Source organism: Miscanthus floridulus, chromosome 13, assembly GCF_019320115.1.
Source record: "Miscanthus floridulus cultivar M001 chromosome 13, ASM1932011v1, whole genome shotgun sequence".
NCBI lineage: Eukaryota > Viridiplantae > Streptophyta > Magnoliopsida > Poales > Poaceae > Miscanthus > Miscanthus floridulus.
In genome coordinates, this window is record NC_089592.1 from 79,833,032 (window position 1) to 79,849,954 (window position 16,923).

The 16,923-nt window shown below is 41.4% G+C and overlaps 1 protein-coding gene and 1 pseudogene across 2 annotated transcripts; one reads left to right on the forward strand and one right to left on the reverse strand.

Moving 5' to 3' along the window:
- Positions 1–5,407: 5,407 nt before the first annotated feature.
- On the reverse strand, positions 5,408–10,446 carry LOC136500455 (uncharacterized; annotated as a pseudogene).
- Positions 10,447–12,113: 1,667 nt separating this feature from the next.
- Positions 12,114–16,101, forward strand: LOC136501154 (uncharacterized). 2 transcript variants are annotated; one of them, XR_010770186.1, is made up of 10 exons: positions 12,114–12,391; positions 12,533–12,654; positions 13,071–13,124; positions 13,249–13,273; positions 13,398–13,520; positions 13,608–13,771; positions 14,544–14,613; positions 15,123–15,221; positions 15,650–15,834; positions 16,009–16,101. XR_010770186.1 is itself a non-coding variant. In XM_066496646.1 (9 exons), the coding sequence occupies exons 1-9, from the start codon at positions 12,191–12,193 to the stop codon at positions 15,728–15,730; spliced, it is 939 nt and encodes a 312-aa protein (XP_066352743.1). In that variant the 5' UTR covers positions 12,114–12,190; the 3' UTR covers positions 15,731–16,101. The 2 variants fall into 2 exon arrangements, 1 of the variants encoding a protein (XP_066352743.1); XM_066496646.1 differs by having other exon boundaries at positions 15,650–16,101.
- Positions 16,102–16,923: the final 822 nt, after the last annotated feature.

A 16,923-nucleotide genomic window follows, 5' to 3' on the forward strand; every position in this document is an offset into this window, starting at 1 on the left:
GGCAGAACTTTAGTCAGTGTCCTGATCATGTAGATGAGCAGACAGTTACCTACTACTGTAGGGCATGGATCATGCACCTTTTTGGTTGTGTTTTGTTCCCCGATGGAATAGGAGACACCGCGTCATGGATGTACCTACCCTGTCTTACAGACTGGGACACGACGGGGGGCTACAGCTAGGGTTCTACAATGCTGTGGTACTTGTACCGGCAGCTTTGTGAGGGATGCCGCCGGAGTTCGATGAACTCTTCATTAGGAGGATGGGTTTACCTGCTTCAGCTTTGGATGTGGTCTCAGTCTACTGGTCGATCGGGCCAAAGTTATTGATCCTCATCCCTAGTTTGAGGTGTATGGCCGTCGACGTCGGCTGACGTATGCCTACCTTTGGGACCAGGTTAAGGGTCCCTTCGCCCAGAGTAAACATGCCTACATCGAGTTCACGAACGAGCTCGACGCACTCACGCACAGGGCTGGTGAGTTAGCTGCATTTCACATACTAATTTTTTTTCTAATGTAAGCACTACTTGACTAAAGAATCAAATGCAGGTTATTTGGGAGCCGTACGACGACGAACAGTACGAGCACATTGGGTTCAGCAACATGTGCAAGATGGACAAAGACCTGTACCTGATGCGGTGCCCATTGATTTGTTTCTACGCGGTTGAGTTCCACCTACCACACCAGGGTTGCACGCCAATTTGGGTAGAGGCAGGAGTGGCCCGTGGAGCCGCTCTTGACTGTCAATAGACTTGCATAAGTAAGTGTCTTTGAACTGTTGTATACTTTATTAAATATATGTGAAGCTCTGTAGTTTGTAATTTCATTTCTTGCACCCTACATGATCGATCGTCGAAAATAAAAGGAGACGTACTTTGAGACCTTGCACCATGACTACATCGACCACTAGGATCACTTTCATGAGAACTTGTATGAGAATGACCGGCCCCACACGAACGAGAACTTCAAAAGGACGAAGCTGAAGGTGCAATGGACCCAAACAGACTATGCCAAGCATTGAGTCCTCTCCGACACGAACAAACGTCTTACGACCCTGTTGGCCCAGATAGTCCACACTCCCAGTTTCAGTCGAGTCCAGAACTATTTCTTCTCAATCGTTTTTCGAGATTTGCACGACAGATTGACCAGGGCTGCACATCTTCCATGATTCTTGCTATTTGTATTAGTTTGGTGATGACTATATCATTTATCTTAGCAATTCGCTTTTGCATGTGTTATTTCATTTCCATTAATTGGCAAACTTATAGAAGATGTGCAGCACTCAGCTTTATGCCACACCGGTTGCCTCAGCGGGTTGTTCCAGGCAGCACAAATAGTAGTGCGATAGTATTGTAGGGGGTAATACTAGGCTATTGTAGTAAGTACCAGGAGTCCCAAGTTGCCATTTCAGTTATCAAATTCAGTTTGCATTTTAAACTAGTAATTTCAATATCAAAATTTCAGTAAGATTCTAATTTTAGATTTTAAGCGCATTAATATTTGTTTTTTTGCAGGGCAACGCACTGAAGCAATCTGTGATTGAGATCGAACGGTTTCCAAGGATAGGCGTGGACGAGCACATACTAAACGGCTTTCTTGGAGTAAGTCGACACTAGCCCTCTTGTTGTTTTATGCTTAAGTAAGTTGTTTGAGCTAGTGGTTTTCTACTTAATATCCTTGCATCTTTGCATGACAGAGGCTAGCACGTAGGCTGCGGCGTGCTACAGCTCATTGTGGTTGTGGTACTAGCGCGGCGATGGACGTACACAGGCCACACGCACGATAATGGGACACACCTATAGGCCTCGGTACTTCTTCTCACGAAGGTACTAGTGCTGTGACTGTGGACACTTTCCAAGGCCAAGGAGACGAGGACAACGAGGAAGATGACAAGGAGGCCAAGGAGCATGGTTATGATGAGCTTGCCGAGTCTCAGCTCTAAGACGCTCCTTCAACTCAGCCTACGTAGGTTGCAGGAATGAGACAACATCGTCTACCTTGCACGTACACTCCAGGCACCGACGCTCTTGGCCACAAGGGTAAGGGTAAGACTAGGAGACAGTGACGACGACTTGTGTGGAGATTTGATGCCACAAACTATTTGGGCTGCATGGACTTGGCTTATTTTGCATGCGTGGAGATTTAGAAAGTATGTAGTTACTTTCTATAACTATTTAGGACTATATGGACATTATGGACTATGCAGGATATGTTATGTTGATTGTGATGTTCGATGTGGTTGTATTGTGCTCTTTGGACGATTAAATGTTTGGATTATATAATGATGTCTTTGTTTGTAACCGTGGATGCTCCTAAAACAATGGACACTTTTGTGTTTTTCCCTTGAATCATTAATTATACTACACTACTAAAACGACACAAATGTAGTACACATATTAAATTTAAATTCATTAGAATGTGTATAGTCCAATCGTATCATACAGGCGCTTTGCAGATGAATCTAGGCTTTTCAGTAACAGTGAACAAATCTAGGCTTTTTAAACAATAGTACACCTATAGGAATGACAGTTTGCTCAAGATAGGAAGGCATGCAAGGAAGCACAACTCCACTCCATCTCTACCATCCATCTTATTACTGTTTGATCTAAGGGCTGAGGTGAAGAGGCACATGGATCGCTGACATGGCACATTGAGAGGCCTCCATTCCTCCTCACAACCTATAAATAACCCCTCACTCCCTCTCATTCATACACACAACAAGGAAGAAGTGCACTCCTCAGCATTTTCTTTCGTTGCAGAGAGAAAAGGGGAAGGGAACTACCATTATGTGGGAGGGTCCTCTTGGTCCTAATTTCTTTGAGGAAGCTCTTTATAAGAGGTTCCCAGTTGAGAGCAAAAATGATTTCACCAAAGAGGCACCACTGAGAGGATACGATGAACGGAAAGAAGAGTGGCCAAAATGCATGCATGGTGAGGACTACCTAGTGCAGATGTTTACTAAGGGAATAGATGGAGGTCGTTGTTTCTTCAAATGCCCACGAGCATGGGTAATGGCTATTACTATTTGTTTTTTCAATATGTTCCTCTTCTATATAACTTACATGACATACTTATTGCAGTCTTCCTTGAGCGAAGAAAACTGTGGGTTCATTAGGTGGGTCGATCCTCAACCTATTTATCTACATGCGGAGTACATCTACTACATGCAGGACCGTATCTTCGATCTAGAAAGGGAAGTTAGTAGTGGTTACAAAGACGACGAACAGGAAGACGACAACAATGGTGCCAGTTCACAGGAGGCACTCTGTAATGATCCATATTGCACTTGCCCTAATCACAGGAATAAGGGTCCTTCGCCGCCACCCCCGTCGCCACCACCACCAACAGTGGGAGGATACTTTAGAGAAGGTGCAACACAATTTGCTATGTGGCCACACTGCTAGGACAAACTAATCTTTTTAACGGGCCACATCCATGTGTTTATTTTTTTGCTTTAATCATCTAAGGCATGTTAGGGTTAGTCGAAGGAAATATGTACCCTTGTTTGGCACATGTTCTCACATGCAATTTCATGCGCTTGTTGTTTGCTTCAATTACCTAAGGCATGTTAGGTTTAGTCCATGGCCTTTGTACCCTAGTTTGGTACATGTTATCACATGTCATTTCATGTGCTGTGTGTGTTGAATTAGGTAATCCACTACTTCGTTACATTTTATTTGCACTACGTGAGCTCGTTTCACTACCTATACAATATTAAACTCAATATTATGATAACAAATAATGAAACCAACAACACTATAAAAGGTCTAATAATAGAGCACATTAATCAACATAACAACATTTGAAATACATGATGACAAACTAAAAGTGCATTACATGACAACACAATGCATAGTCCAAGATTAGACAACATTGTTCGTGAATATACCATAGAACTAGCAAGTTATGAAGACTACTGAGTGCAATGATGCCACTTTCCATTTCTCTGGGCATTGGGATTCTCCTCCATCGCTGCCTTCGCTCGCTGTGCATGTTCACACTTCCTCTCCCTCTCCTCCCTGTGCGAAGCAACACGCCTTCTTTCTTCCTCTTCCTTGTGCTCCTTTTTCTAGAGCCTTCTCTCTACGTCTCTTCTCCATTATCTTTTTGTCCTCTGCCTCCCACCATAACAGTTCTGCATCCACTTCTTGTCTTCCGGCTTGATCTCAGTGTCGATCCACTGCTTAAAATCACAGAGCGGTGGAGGGGTCTGCAACAAATGCAATCGTTACAAAATAAATAAATCATGCAAGACTTTATTTGGCACAAAATAAATATTAAACAACATCAATTTTTCACCATCTTGTTAATGCAGCGCTGACGAAGTGTAGGCTCAAACACAAAATTGGCACACATCCAATATCTCTGCCTATACGTGTCCTCTTCATCGGACTTGGCTACCTTGCACGGATCGCCGCAAAAGCACATGGGCACTGGAACACCACTAGGCAGAGGCAACGGGTCGAAGACATTTTCGGTCATCCGACCATAACTACAATTAAATCAAATTTGTTCTAAGAACTGAAAGCAATGAACATTAAACCCTAAACCTAGGTTTTTTTATCTGTTGCACATAAATGAAAACATAATATAACACGATGATAAGAGATACTTACTAGCTTTACCAAGCCTTAGCATCCTACCGTTACATAATACAAAAAATAAAAAATCACTTCAAACATTAGGTAATAACGTATCTAGGGTTGCAAAATTGACGTAATATATACCAAATCAATGCGTAAAATTTGATAAGGGGAGAGAGGATACCTTGCTCGCGAAGATGTATGGATCAAATCCAAGTATCCAAGGTTAAATTCATCGATTCAAGAGATTGGACGGGTTAGAGAGAGGAAGAAACCGAGAGGGGGAGGAAGAAATGAGAGCAGCGTCGGCAAGGGAAACTTGGCTTCGGGTTTTGAATCCATGCTCGGCACCTCGGCACCATGTGTTCTGGCGCCGAGATACCGGCCACGTGAATATCACCTTAGTTGCCCTGTTGTGCACGGCTAGGCACCTCGGCGCCAAGATATGTGGCGCTGAGACGTGTTACCTCAACGTCATGAGTCCTGATGCCGACCCCGATGGTCCAAAGATAAGTTTAAGTCTCTCAGGAGACCAAACGTAAATTTTATTCGAAAAATGGCTAAATTATAAAAAATTGGGTGAAATGGAAAGCCTAATAACTGCAAGCCAGGAAACTCTTCTCTGCGTGCAAGTTTGGGAATCTTGACAAACTCATAAACAATAAAGCTTTTAAATATAGTACAATGCTGTTCACATCTTTAGTTATGTTTTCGTCATGATCAATTCGGTTCAAAGCTTTCAAGACATTACATTTGGCAAGCTGCACCACGTCAAAGAATCCAGTGGCACAAAACAAAAGGTACCATTTGCAGTTTTGCACTGAGTCAGACTAGGACAAGGATGTACCCTCTTCTCTTAAAATTAGACTATGCGGTTCCATTCGAGATACAGCCAAAGTAGAGGAACAATTGGAGCACATTACATACCAGTAGTTTTCCAATCTAAGAAATCGAAACGAACCAAAGAAGTTGAAAACATAGTGAACAAAATTGTGAGTTGTGACAGGTCACTATGTGTAACTTCCACCTTGCACTCACTCATAAAGGCTATCTTGTCGTTTGGTTCGTGAAGAAGTTATCCGTGAAGGATTTGTAACTGACAGAGTTAGCCATTGATTGTCCACAGCTATTCACTACCGCTTGCACTTTGCCTTCGCCATTTTCTTCCTTTTCTTCTTCTCGGCCTTTGGGATCTTGGTCTTGCGGGCCTCCCTCTTCTCTTCCTTCACTTTCTTCTTGTTTTCCTTCCGAGCAGCCTTCCTTTCCTCGGGCCGCATCCTTGGGATCAACCTCGTGCCACGAATCATCATCTTCATCGGAACTCGAGCAAGATTCGCTATCATCTTCTTCAACCTCCACCATATTTTGTGCCGGTTGTTCTTGCTCCTGCTCCTTTTCAACGTGTGTGTTTTTAGACCGCACAAATCCTAACAATGGCTGGTCATAAAGCTTATCTGCTGTTGGCTCATAGCCTGAGGATGAGCGTTGCATTATTGACACGTTGACAATGTCTGCCTCACATTGCTTCACATAATCCAACGTCTATGCAAAGAAATCAATTACATTAGTATTAGGCATGGTATTGGAAACAATAAAAGGAACAGAATAAAATACACAGTTGAAACTAGTGTGAGATAACTAGTAGAAATCATGCAAGTGAGAGTTACTGATTGAATGAAGCTATTAAGATGTGTGAAGCTATTAAGATATTAATGATTGAATGAAGCTATTAAGATGTGTGAAGCTACATTCATGGCACTGCCAAAGCCGATGACAATACTGAACTAATCTTACCTGCACCATGACTGTTGGAGTAATTTCATCATCGTTTGGAACTGCACCTCCATTTTCCAAAATCTTTTGCTGAGCCTGTGATTAAAATGCAATATTGTTAATCAACCAGATTTGTGCCTGTAGCTTTTATAACGTGATGGTTACAACAAAAGTGTGACTCAGACAAAAATACCTTTTCCAGGTAATCGTCAACATCTTCATCGGAAATGCTTTGATCAATAACAAAATTAAATAAATCGGTTACTGTCATGACAGGAACACCTCGTTTTTTAAAGAAGTCCTGAGTAGTGTTGAACATATCAGTCACAGGAATTTATGAGTATATATATATGCGGTGATTGGTTCAACTTTCACTTACAGAAACATGCAAGCAATCTTCCTTCAGAAAGTCCAAAGCTGAAGGGTGATCTAGATCAACGGATTGCGAAACATCAATAATGTACAAGTGGCCCTGGACAACAGGTATATCAGAATGGAGATAAGGAACAGTTGACCTGAAAAGTAAAATATGTTGGAAAAGGGTTTATTTAACAGGAGTTTAACTGTTTAAGTGTTTAACTACCTCAAAATATAGAATGTTGTATTCACTCAAATCACCATGGACCAGTTTGCATTTTTGGTAGAGAGTCCGCATTGTTGTAATTATCTGAAAAGAAGGTCCAGTAAGTAATATGAGAAAACTGAAAATAATACATACAATGAATTCTAACAGTAAAATATATCTAAACTGAAAAGAGATAATTTTATGCATACACATCAGCCATGGAATAAAAGAGATTGCTTGCTGCGAAGGATCATCTCTAAAACTTCTAAAATGGTTCTCATATGTGAGCAGTATCATCACATAAACTTTGCATGGCAGCTGGTGAAAAATGTAAATTACCATTATAAACCGGTCTGAACTACAACTGCCCCCAAACAAAGTTTTATTTACACACTCCCAACTATTTTCAAATCCATAAAAACAACGAAAACTACCACAACCCCATTTGTATTTGTGTACTCTACTACAGTTTTTCTAACATGCACCAACGAATAATCAACAAGGGGCATGAATAAGTCAGAAAATGATAAAGAACAAGGTTGTTTGTACCATCATCAATCCCAACTCCCAAACAACAATTCAAGACTAATATTATGGTCAGTATGCTAAGGTAGAGGAAACAGTGTTTGGTTTTCAAATTTGAACCATGCAAGTGGATTATCAATACTAAAGATAATGGTTCAGATCTTTCCTTAGGTTCCCTAATGTTACTAATTTGATAGAGATTTAACTTAACTATTGTGTAGCTCAAATTTGCAGCTCTCTTTTTGTTTTATGCTTTACATCAAAAGGATATGCACAAATGCAGCAAACTCCCTACAAGCTATTTTTGGTCACTGACCAGATATGCATGGCACACATCAATCCAACAACTACAAAGTTGCAACTGTGCTGTCTGACATATCGTGTACCTCAAAGTAACTTTCACGCAACTTGTCATCTGACAAAGCAGCGTCCTTGAGACGAGGAGCAGCCCAACCTCCTTTCCCTGATACCAAATCAACTTATTAGGGTGCATTCAGCAATACAATTAGAAGTACTATTGCAATGCAAGCAAGCTTAGCAAGTTATTAAGTAGACAAGTATCTGGTAGGCAAACAATAATATAAATTTTACCTATGAATTCCATCACCAATACATGAAGCCTCAGGAGTAACGGTACAGGGCATCGGATTCCAGCTGCCCTCACACTGTAACAAGGTTAGCAAAGAAATGAACACATCCAAATATCAGAACCAATGCCCGCCTATTTGTGTGACTACTGACTAGCAAGGGATATTCAATGAATTGATAAGTAAGGTCATCCTTTGGTTAAAAGAATCCCACCGTAGAAGATTTCTCATTTCCTTTTCAGCCCAGGTCTTAACCATTTTCCGAGGATTATGCTTGCAGTAACCATGTCTAAAACGGTAATCTCCTTGAACATATCGGTCTCTATCCCTGCAATAATAAAATAATACATTCTCTTACCATGCATACATTTTGAGATCAAATAATTTATACAAGTACCAAAAGGGTAAATAGCATAACCACATAATCAGCATTTCTGCAGTAGGTTTCAACAAGTATCCATAGTTGGAAACAAACAATCATTGAAATGTAATCTTACTTAAAAACAAGGACAGAGGTTTTGTAGACTTTTATTGCAAGCTCCTGGCCATCTGTCTTTGTTGCATGATAGACATTTGCCTGCCATAGATGGGATTAATGTTGGCCATGTTAATAATTATACTCAATCAGGAAAATAGAGATCTGTAACTAGGGTCAAGGAGCATATAAATCTTCTATCTACAGAAGGAGCTGTGTATATTCATTATGTTTCTAGGTACACAATAGAAGAAGTCATTCCAATGCGCACTGTAACTTAAAGCTACCTCTTTCCCTGTAGAAATGCAGCCATTTATATTATTAAAGACACCACGGTTTAACATCTTGAATAGAACCATGCGCGTTCTTGGGTCAATAGCCTGCATATATAAACAAAAACATTCAGTGTTCAGAAAATGATTCAATTGGAATAACCTTCATTAGATTTAGGTAAGCCAACTCATACACCCTTTTTTAAGACAATGCAACTAAGGCATTTAAATGCACTAAACATCAAGAATAGCATAGTTAATACTCGTATAAAGGAAGAAACTTCTGCCTCCCAATTGTAGGTATACAGCAAGCCATGGATAGTAAAAACAAAGGCAGTAAGGTAAGGTCTGATGAAAATTTGCAGGCCAATAATTAGAATACTCCAGCTAGAGAAGTTCTGCTCATTTTTATAATGCATCCGGCCCTTGGGCCATTTGGATCAAATACCAGAGTGGTTTGGGTTTTTGGAAATGCTGCCATCAAAGGTAGAACATGAGGTTAAATGAACTGAAACAAATTCTTATCATGTACAGCATAAATCCAAACAAAACAGATATATACAATAATTTTTTGATTTCTTCCATTGTTGCATAAGCAATACATGAACCCGTTTAAAAAAAAATACAGGAACCAAGCAGCAGCCAGCCACTTAACTGGAAAGCTAGCTAGGTTGAAAAGGGTGGAGTGGTACAACAAGATTATGCAAGTGCATGAGAACAACTCAATTCCAGAAGGCACAGGAAAAAAAAAACATCACCAGTCCACCACCTAGATGAGAACATTTTACAAACCTGTTCCACTGTAGCACGATCAGCCTTCTCAGTGTTCCTTATTTTTCCAATCGCTGTGTCCCTTATGCTATCCCTGATTGCAGTTGTGACGGAATTTGACATCCCCACGTTCATCCTACCTTCCCATTCCTGAATCATTCAGAACAAATCACAAGAAACAATTAACACAAACCACAGAAACACTCAATGTGCATGTCATGCATTCACGCAAATATCTCATGAGTTAAAGTGCTCTAATTGTGTTTACTATAAGCATCCTATCCTTTTAGACGTGCTCCAAACTGATACAGTATATACACAGAACCTAAATTATATAGATCGTCGAGTCTCATGTCACCACAGGATTACCACCATATTTCAGTAGACCCAGCTCCTAAGTCCTAACTCTCTCAAATTTAAATGCTTTCGTAGATCACAACACCAGCTACTTCGAACACGGAATGTAAAACGCTATATACCTCCAAGGGGGTAGCACGAATGTGCGAGGCCAGCTTCTGGGTGCGGTTAGAGAGCGGCTGGAGCGGGCGGGAGAGCACACCGCCGTGTGCGTTGGGCCTGCGCGCCGCAGCCCCGCCTCCGGAGGCCGAGAAGGCGCCGGAGGGCCGAGCTGAGCCGTCAGGGCCCTCCACGGCATCGAGCCAGTCCAGAGCTTCGCCGACCTCGTTGTCAGAAGCATCATCGAAGTCAGAGTCGGACCACTCCTCCTCAGCGTCGGACTTCACGAGGGCCATCGGAGTAGACCTGGGAAGAATTGAGAGGAGAGCTTGTCGTGTCACGTTGCCGGCGGTGGCGGTGGCGGTGGCGGTGGCCCGCGGTAGAGAAGAGAAGAGAGAACGGGCGAGAGGCAGGGGCAGGGGAAACCCTCACTCCGAGGCCTTGTTTTCTTTGAGAGGCCTCTAGTATCCTCATTTCTTTCGGGCCGCAGTTCCGGCCCAGGTGGTATGGCTATCGAGCCCAACTTCGGAAATGTATTGGGCCATTTCGGATGGTGGGGTACCTAAACTCGGAGAAAAAGTGCACGTTACCTCCCTCAAATTTCGCGAAAATCTGTTTTCCTCCCTAAATTCCAAAATCAGACAAAACACCCCCCTCAACTTTTAAAACGGTTCATCTTACCTCTCTAGCCCTGTTATAGGCAGTTTTGAAGGCGGTTTTGTCTTTTTCTTTTTTATTTATTTCGACTGAATTTTTGAAAAATCATAGTAAATCATAGAAAAAAATCATAAAATAGAAAATTCATTTCGTTGGGCTCCACATGAGTATGTCTACACAGTGAATATATAATATGATATGCTTTAGTACAAAGTTTTTGTTGTCGCTTTACATCTATGCTTTTATGTAATTAATTGTAATGATTCATAACTGCAGTTTCTATGGTCCAATTGTGATAAAAATTTTATGGTAGGCTAATTTTGTATGGTTGAACTGTAGTAAAAATTCATACTCATTCGATTATGTATAGCTTAGTTATAGATTTATTTATACTTAACAAGCATAAACCTAAATAAAATCTATAACTAAGTTATACATGATACAATGAGTATGAAATTTTTACTACAGTTTAAGCATATAATAATTAGTCCACCATAAAAAATTCATCATAATTGGACCATAAAAACTGCAGCTACAAATTATTCTATTTAATTATAAAAAGCATAGATCTAAAGACACAACAAAAACTTTGTACTAAAGCATACCATATTATATATTCACTATGTAGATCTACTTATATGGAGTCCAATAAAATTAGATTTTTTATTTTTATGATTTTTCTGTGATTTACTATGATTTTTCAAAGATTCAGCCGGAATAAATAAAAAAAGACAAACAGGGTCAGGGAGGTAAGATAAACGATTTGAAAAGTTGAGGAAGGTGTTTTACCCGTTTTTAGAGTTTGAGGAGGAAAAACGGACTTTCGTGAAAATTGAGGAGGATAATGTGAACTTTTTTCGAAGCTCGATCGGGAATGGAAAAATGTGCCTAGAAGGTCCAGGTTTGTGGATGGCCCGGCTCTGTTTCTTGGTGAGGTTACCTAGATGGAATGACATCATCTTTCTTTCGCGACGAAGAGAAAGGAATCACCCGTTTTCCTCCGGCCTTCGGGGCTCGGGCCAGGGATGAAAACGGAAACGGGATCGAGTTCGAAAAAAAGCAGAATTAAAAATGGATGGGGATATACGGAAATACGGAAACAGACTAAATACGGACGGAGAGCTAAAAAATAAGTTAGAATAACATGATCAAATATTCTTGAGTATACATAAACAAAGTCACAAAATAATATACATGTACGAAATTATCGGTCCAATATTCACTAGTATACCATGTGTTAACATATTAACATGCATAATTTGTGATTAGTAGGTTTATGAACATATCAATTTCTAGACATATCTTATATAGATTGAAAATGGAATGAAAACGAAATAAATACGGGCCAATTCTAAATAAAAACGGGATCTCACAGAAACGGACGAAAAACTTCTTTCCCGTTTCCATAAATACAAAAACGGATGGAAGAGAGTAGAAAACGGAACGGGTCGAAACGCGATTTTTTCCGTCCGTTTTCAACCTTACCTCGGGCACATTCCTCCCCTCCGAGCTCGGACGGCAACGGCTTCCATGGCCGCCGCAGACCCCGCCACCGCGGCCTCCTCCTTCTCGCAGTTCTCCTTCCGCCGCGCCGTCTGCCCCTCCCCGCTCCGCGTCCGCTTTTCGCGGCCCCATCCGCCCGCTCGGCTCCGCGTCTCCTCCACCACCGTCGTTGCTCTCCACAAGCGCAACCCCAAGCGGCTCAAGTACGCCGCCGAGCGCCAGTTCTCGGTACTTTCTGCCTCAAACGCGTGCTCTTCTTTATTTGTTTGTTTTTTTTACCTCTCCGCAACAACGCTCGCCTTTCGCGGGCTTTCTGGCGCTGACTGCTAAGAACGGTTTCTTTGGTGGCTGTGTTTTGCGCGCACGAAGAGAGGGGATGCCAGGATGCTGCGGGTGGAGGTGGAGCCCTCCAGCGAGGACTTCTGGAAGCTCGACCCTATTATCGACCTCATCAATCGCGGCGCCGTCGGGGTGATCCCTACTGACACCGTGTACGCTGATCAATGCTTCGCTTGGGCCTTTTTAAGTTTCGTACTAAAATCACATACTCCAACCGCAACTTTTTGAGCATTTCCTACCAATTTCTATGCGATTGTTGTAAGCACTTAAGTTCTTTAATGATGAAACAACGATTTCAGCGTTTACAAGTTACAACCACTTCTATGCAAATGTGGTTGTGTGTGCTTTCTGCTTTGTTTTGAAGCAGCTTTGTTCCACTGAATTTGAGCTTTGGAAAAAAAATACAGCAACGGAAAATTGATAAGTTGCATATGTGCATTTGTCCTATTTGTGTGGGTTTTGTTGAGTGTATTCCTATAGGCACGATTATATGCTTAATCTTTTCATATTTTATATTTGTAACTATGCTTGGTTGACCACAAATAACATGGGGTCGTACTTTTGACAGCTACTCCATCGTCTGTGACCTGAGTAACAATGAATCTATTGAGCGCCTTCGCAGGTAAATTCATTGATTTGATCATTTTGGTCTGATAAGTGATCAAGTCCAATGTTTTCTCGCAATCTTAGGTATGAAACAAGCCATTTTAGCTCTAACGAGTACTATATGCTTGCTATCGATGCAGACTCAAAGGCATTGGAAACTCAAAGGCAAGATTATCAGGACTATAGAGTCAATTTGGGTCAACATGTTTCTGCAACGAAATATGACTTGCAGAGCATAGTACCCATCTGCATATACACCATGTTCTTACACGCATGCTGAATTATGCAGCCTCTCAGCATCCTATGTCGCTCATTACGTGATATCGATACCTACACAACAGGATTTCCTCGAGGCACCAACCAAGGGCAAGCTAACATTTTCCGTGCTGTCAAGCGTGCAATACCTGGGCCTGTAAGGATATCCTGTTACTCACCTTGTATTGTCGTCATGATTACTTCACGAGTAACTTGATTATTTGCATCTTCTGGACTTCTGCAGTACACATTTATTTTACCTGCAAGCAAGCAATTTCCTAAACAGTGCATAAAGCATGGTTCTTCCACAAGGTATGCAAAAAGGAGGCAGGTTGGCGTCCGAATTCCAGATGATCCCATCTGCCAGGCAATATTGCAAAATCTTGATGAACCTTTGATCTGCACAAGGTTTGTAGTACATCTCAACTCTTCCCTTACTTTTGCTTTCTGCTCCTACTTGTTGCCAATTAGGATGTAGAGTATAAGTTCATAGGATCTGGTAGTGAAAATGCAGTACGGTAGTATATCTTCCATATTGCTGGATATTGATTTATCAAACTTTTAGGAGTAGTACTTGATTCTGTGCTTACATGTTATGGTAGAAAATACCTACAGACACCATCAGAGGGCCAAGACAGGCACGCCTGAACACTAACAGCGAGATCATAGGAAGAGTGATTGAGCACTTGCTCCTTTTGGCAGTCAAGAGTTTAGGAAAGAATGCAGCGATTGCTTGCAAACACTATATATAGTGTGTAATCAAAGGAATAAAGAAAGCAAATTACAATCAATCTAGACTCATCTCCCTTCTCCATTGTCTCACCTCCCTGCTGATCAACTATCACCACCTGCCACCACGGGTAGGAAGCCGGCGGCCGAACGGTCAGCGACCACCCATAGCTATCCCATCCGGTCACTTCCCCACGGACGTGACATTACATGTATGGCCATTCTCAGTACCTCACTATGTATGCCACATGGCTCCATGTCTCTCTGTATTCTGGTGTAACTACATTAAAAAAATGAAGATGGTATTTTACTTGAAATTATATAAGAATTTCATGTACAGTTCATATGCATCCTTAGCATGTAGAGGAATTGGTTATGATAAAAAAATAGATATGTTGTCACCTTGCCATTGGCAAGTTCCATAATGATTCTTCATTTCATTTATCTACAGTGTCAAATATCTATCGGAGGATGAATGGATACTTGATCCAGTAATCATCGCTGATCTTTATGAGCCACTGGTATCTTCTTCCATTTTAATATCATGCCTGAAACTGTATTCTAAGTTTTGATACAGCCATCATAGTTCATAGTTACACTTCTCTTAGAGCAAGTTAGCCTGTAATCTGTGCTGTTGTTATCTGCAGTTCTCTTATATGCAGTACAAAAACTGGTGATTGTTTAGTAAAGTATTATGCTGAAAAAAGTTTCCCATCTGACACCTCTTTCTATCAGTTGCAGCATCGCGCATTTATATTTCCAAACAATGGTTGCCTGGAGAGTGCGAATCACTCAGGCTTATGGAAGTGTTGTAGAAAAAATGTCTTTCCAGTAGCTGCAGTTACTAACAAATATCATATTGATGTAATTTTTATTTTTATATACCCATAAAATGGTGACAGATCACTGCAAGCAGCTAGTTAAACCATCTAGTGTTTTGATGTCCAGCTGTATCCCAAATCGTTCTTAAAAGAGTAGGTCTGAAAGATGCTTGGCAAGCATCATATGTTTCAATGTTTCAAATTTACAGGGGCTTGATTTTATTGTTGATGGTGGACCTAGAATTGCTGATCCTTCTACCGTGGTGGATATGATGGGAACAAACCCTACTATAACTCGTCAGGGAAAGGTAACCATTTGACACCTCGGCCTTTTGATTGTGGATTCTTTAGCCCTTCTACTTGTTTTATTTAAGGTACGCATTCTGTATCACCACTTTTTGCTCGTGCATTGTTGACCCCCATCTATGTATTGTGTGTAACCCTGTTTTTTTTAAGATGAATAAATATAGGAGTTCAAAAAAACGAAATGCACTAGGACTTCAAAAAAGCTTTATGATATTGTGTTCCTCCGGGTACCTTTTTCAGTACAGTGCTGAAAACGTCTGGATGTTTTTTTAAGAAATTGTTTAGCATATTGAAGCATATGCATATGACCCATAATACTTGTCTGTGTCACTCTGTTGTGTATTTGATTCTACTGCAGGGATCCTGTTAATCAGTATGATCATACAAACTTCTGTGCATACATTTGTTTGACACATTTTTTCTCCTTTAGGGTCCAAATCTGGATTGGATGGTAGCAAAAGATGAAGAGGAGGAGGAGGCACAATCGATGTTTTCTTTTAAAGCAGCTTGAAATTTGCCTCGCCTGACCGAAGCACTTTGCGATGGTCCCCCAACCGAGGCTTGGCATAGGATGTTAGCAGTAGCATATATCGAACACGGACTGCATGCTGTAAAGCCCCTTTTGGCACGGCTCATCCAAAACGGCTTCACCGGTGAAGTTAGAAAAAATAGCTTTTTCTGGCTTCTAGTTCATTTTAACTTCGGCTTACAAAACGGCTTCACGCTACAGTGCCTCGATTTGCGCAAAATAGATGAAGCCGAAGCTGGCATAAGCCGTGTCAAAGAGGCTATGCCAGGCGATGTAACTGCAAGCTGGCAGAATTTGCCCAGTAGCGACATTTTGCTGGAGATCATGGAAAGTTTGCTGCTGGCTCTGTTTAACTTGTCGTGAGTTGCATACACTTAACGCTGTTTTCCGTCGTGGAATGTTGCTTGTCTATGCTAATTCCTCCTGCTTCTGTGATGCTTAATTCGTGAGGCATAACTTCACACGTGAAGAAATGATTAGATCAGTGCAGAAGATCTAGGATTCTATAGGGTAACCCCTTCTGCGGTAATAACTGTCAGTCTTGTTCACCCGAATGCCGGATAATGCAAGTGCAGCGCCGCGCCTGTCAGTGTCAAACAAACGCGCCACCGCTGTCCCGGGAACCTGTAACGCGCAATTGCAAGGGTCCCGTAGCTGGAGGCATCATATCCATCGTCATTTTTCTTCTTAGCCAGAGCTCTCGGGAGATCTAGCCCATAAGATAAGCAGTGCAGCCTCGGGAGATCTCAGATCTGGCCCATACGTTTTTGGTGTGGACTGGATCATCCGGAGTGAGGCTAACAACTAGTTTTGTTTTTCGAATATCAAATGATCCTATATTGGAAAATCGGATGACCTGTTTGCATATCGAGGGGTATATTTGCCTATATCACCCATCTTCCAACGCGACTTGCAAGCCTTCCTTGCAACTTGTGTGAGTTCTCCCAACCCTCTCTTTTTTAGATTGAGGATCGGTTTGGAACGCAGAAATTTCACATGATTTGTATAGAAATTTCATAGATAATAGTTAATGTAGGAACAGAAAAAAAATTCATGTGTTCCAAACTGGCCCTGAGTTTTCCTTGAATGATCCAGTGATGGATACTTGGACCGAGTGATTTCAAGTTAGAGAACTACAAAACCATGATAGTTTTTTTAGGTAGCGGAAAAGAGTT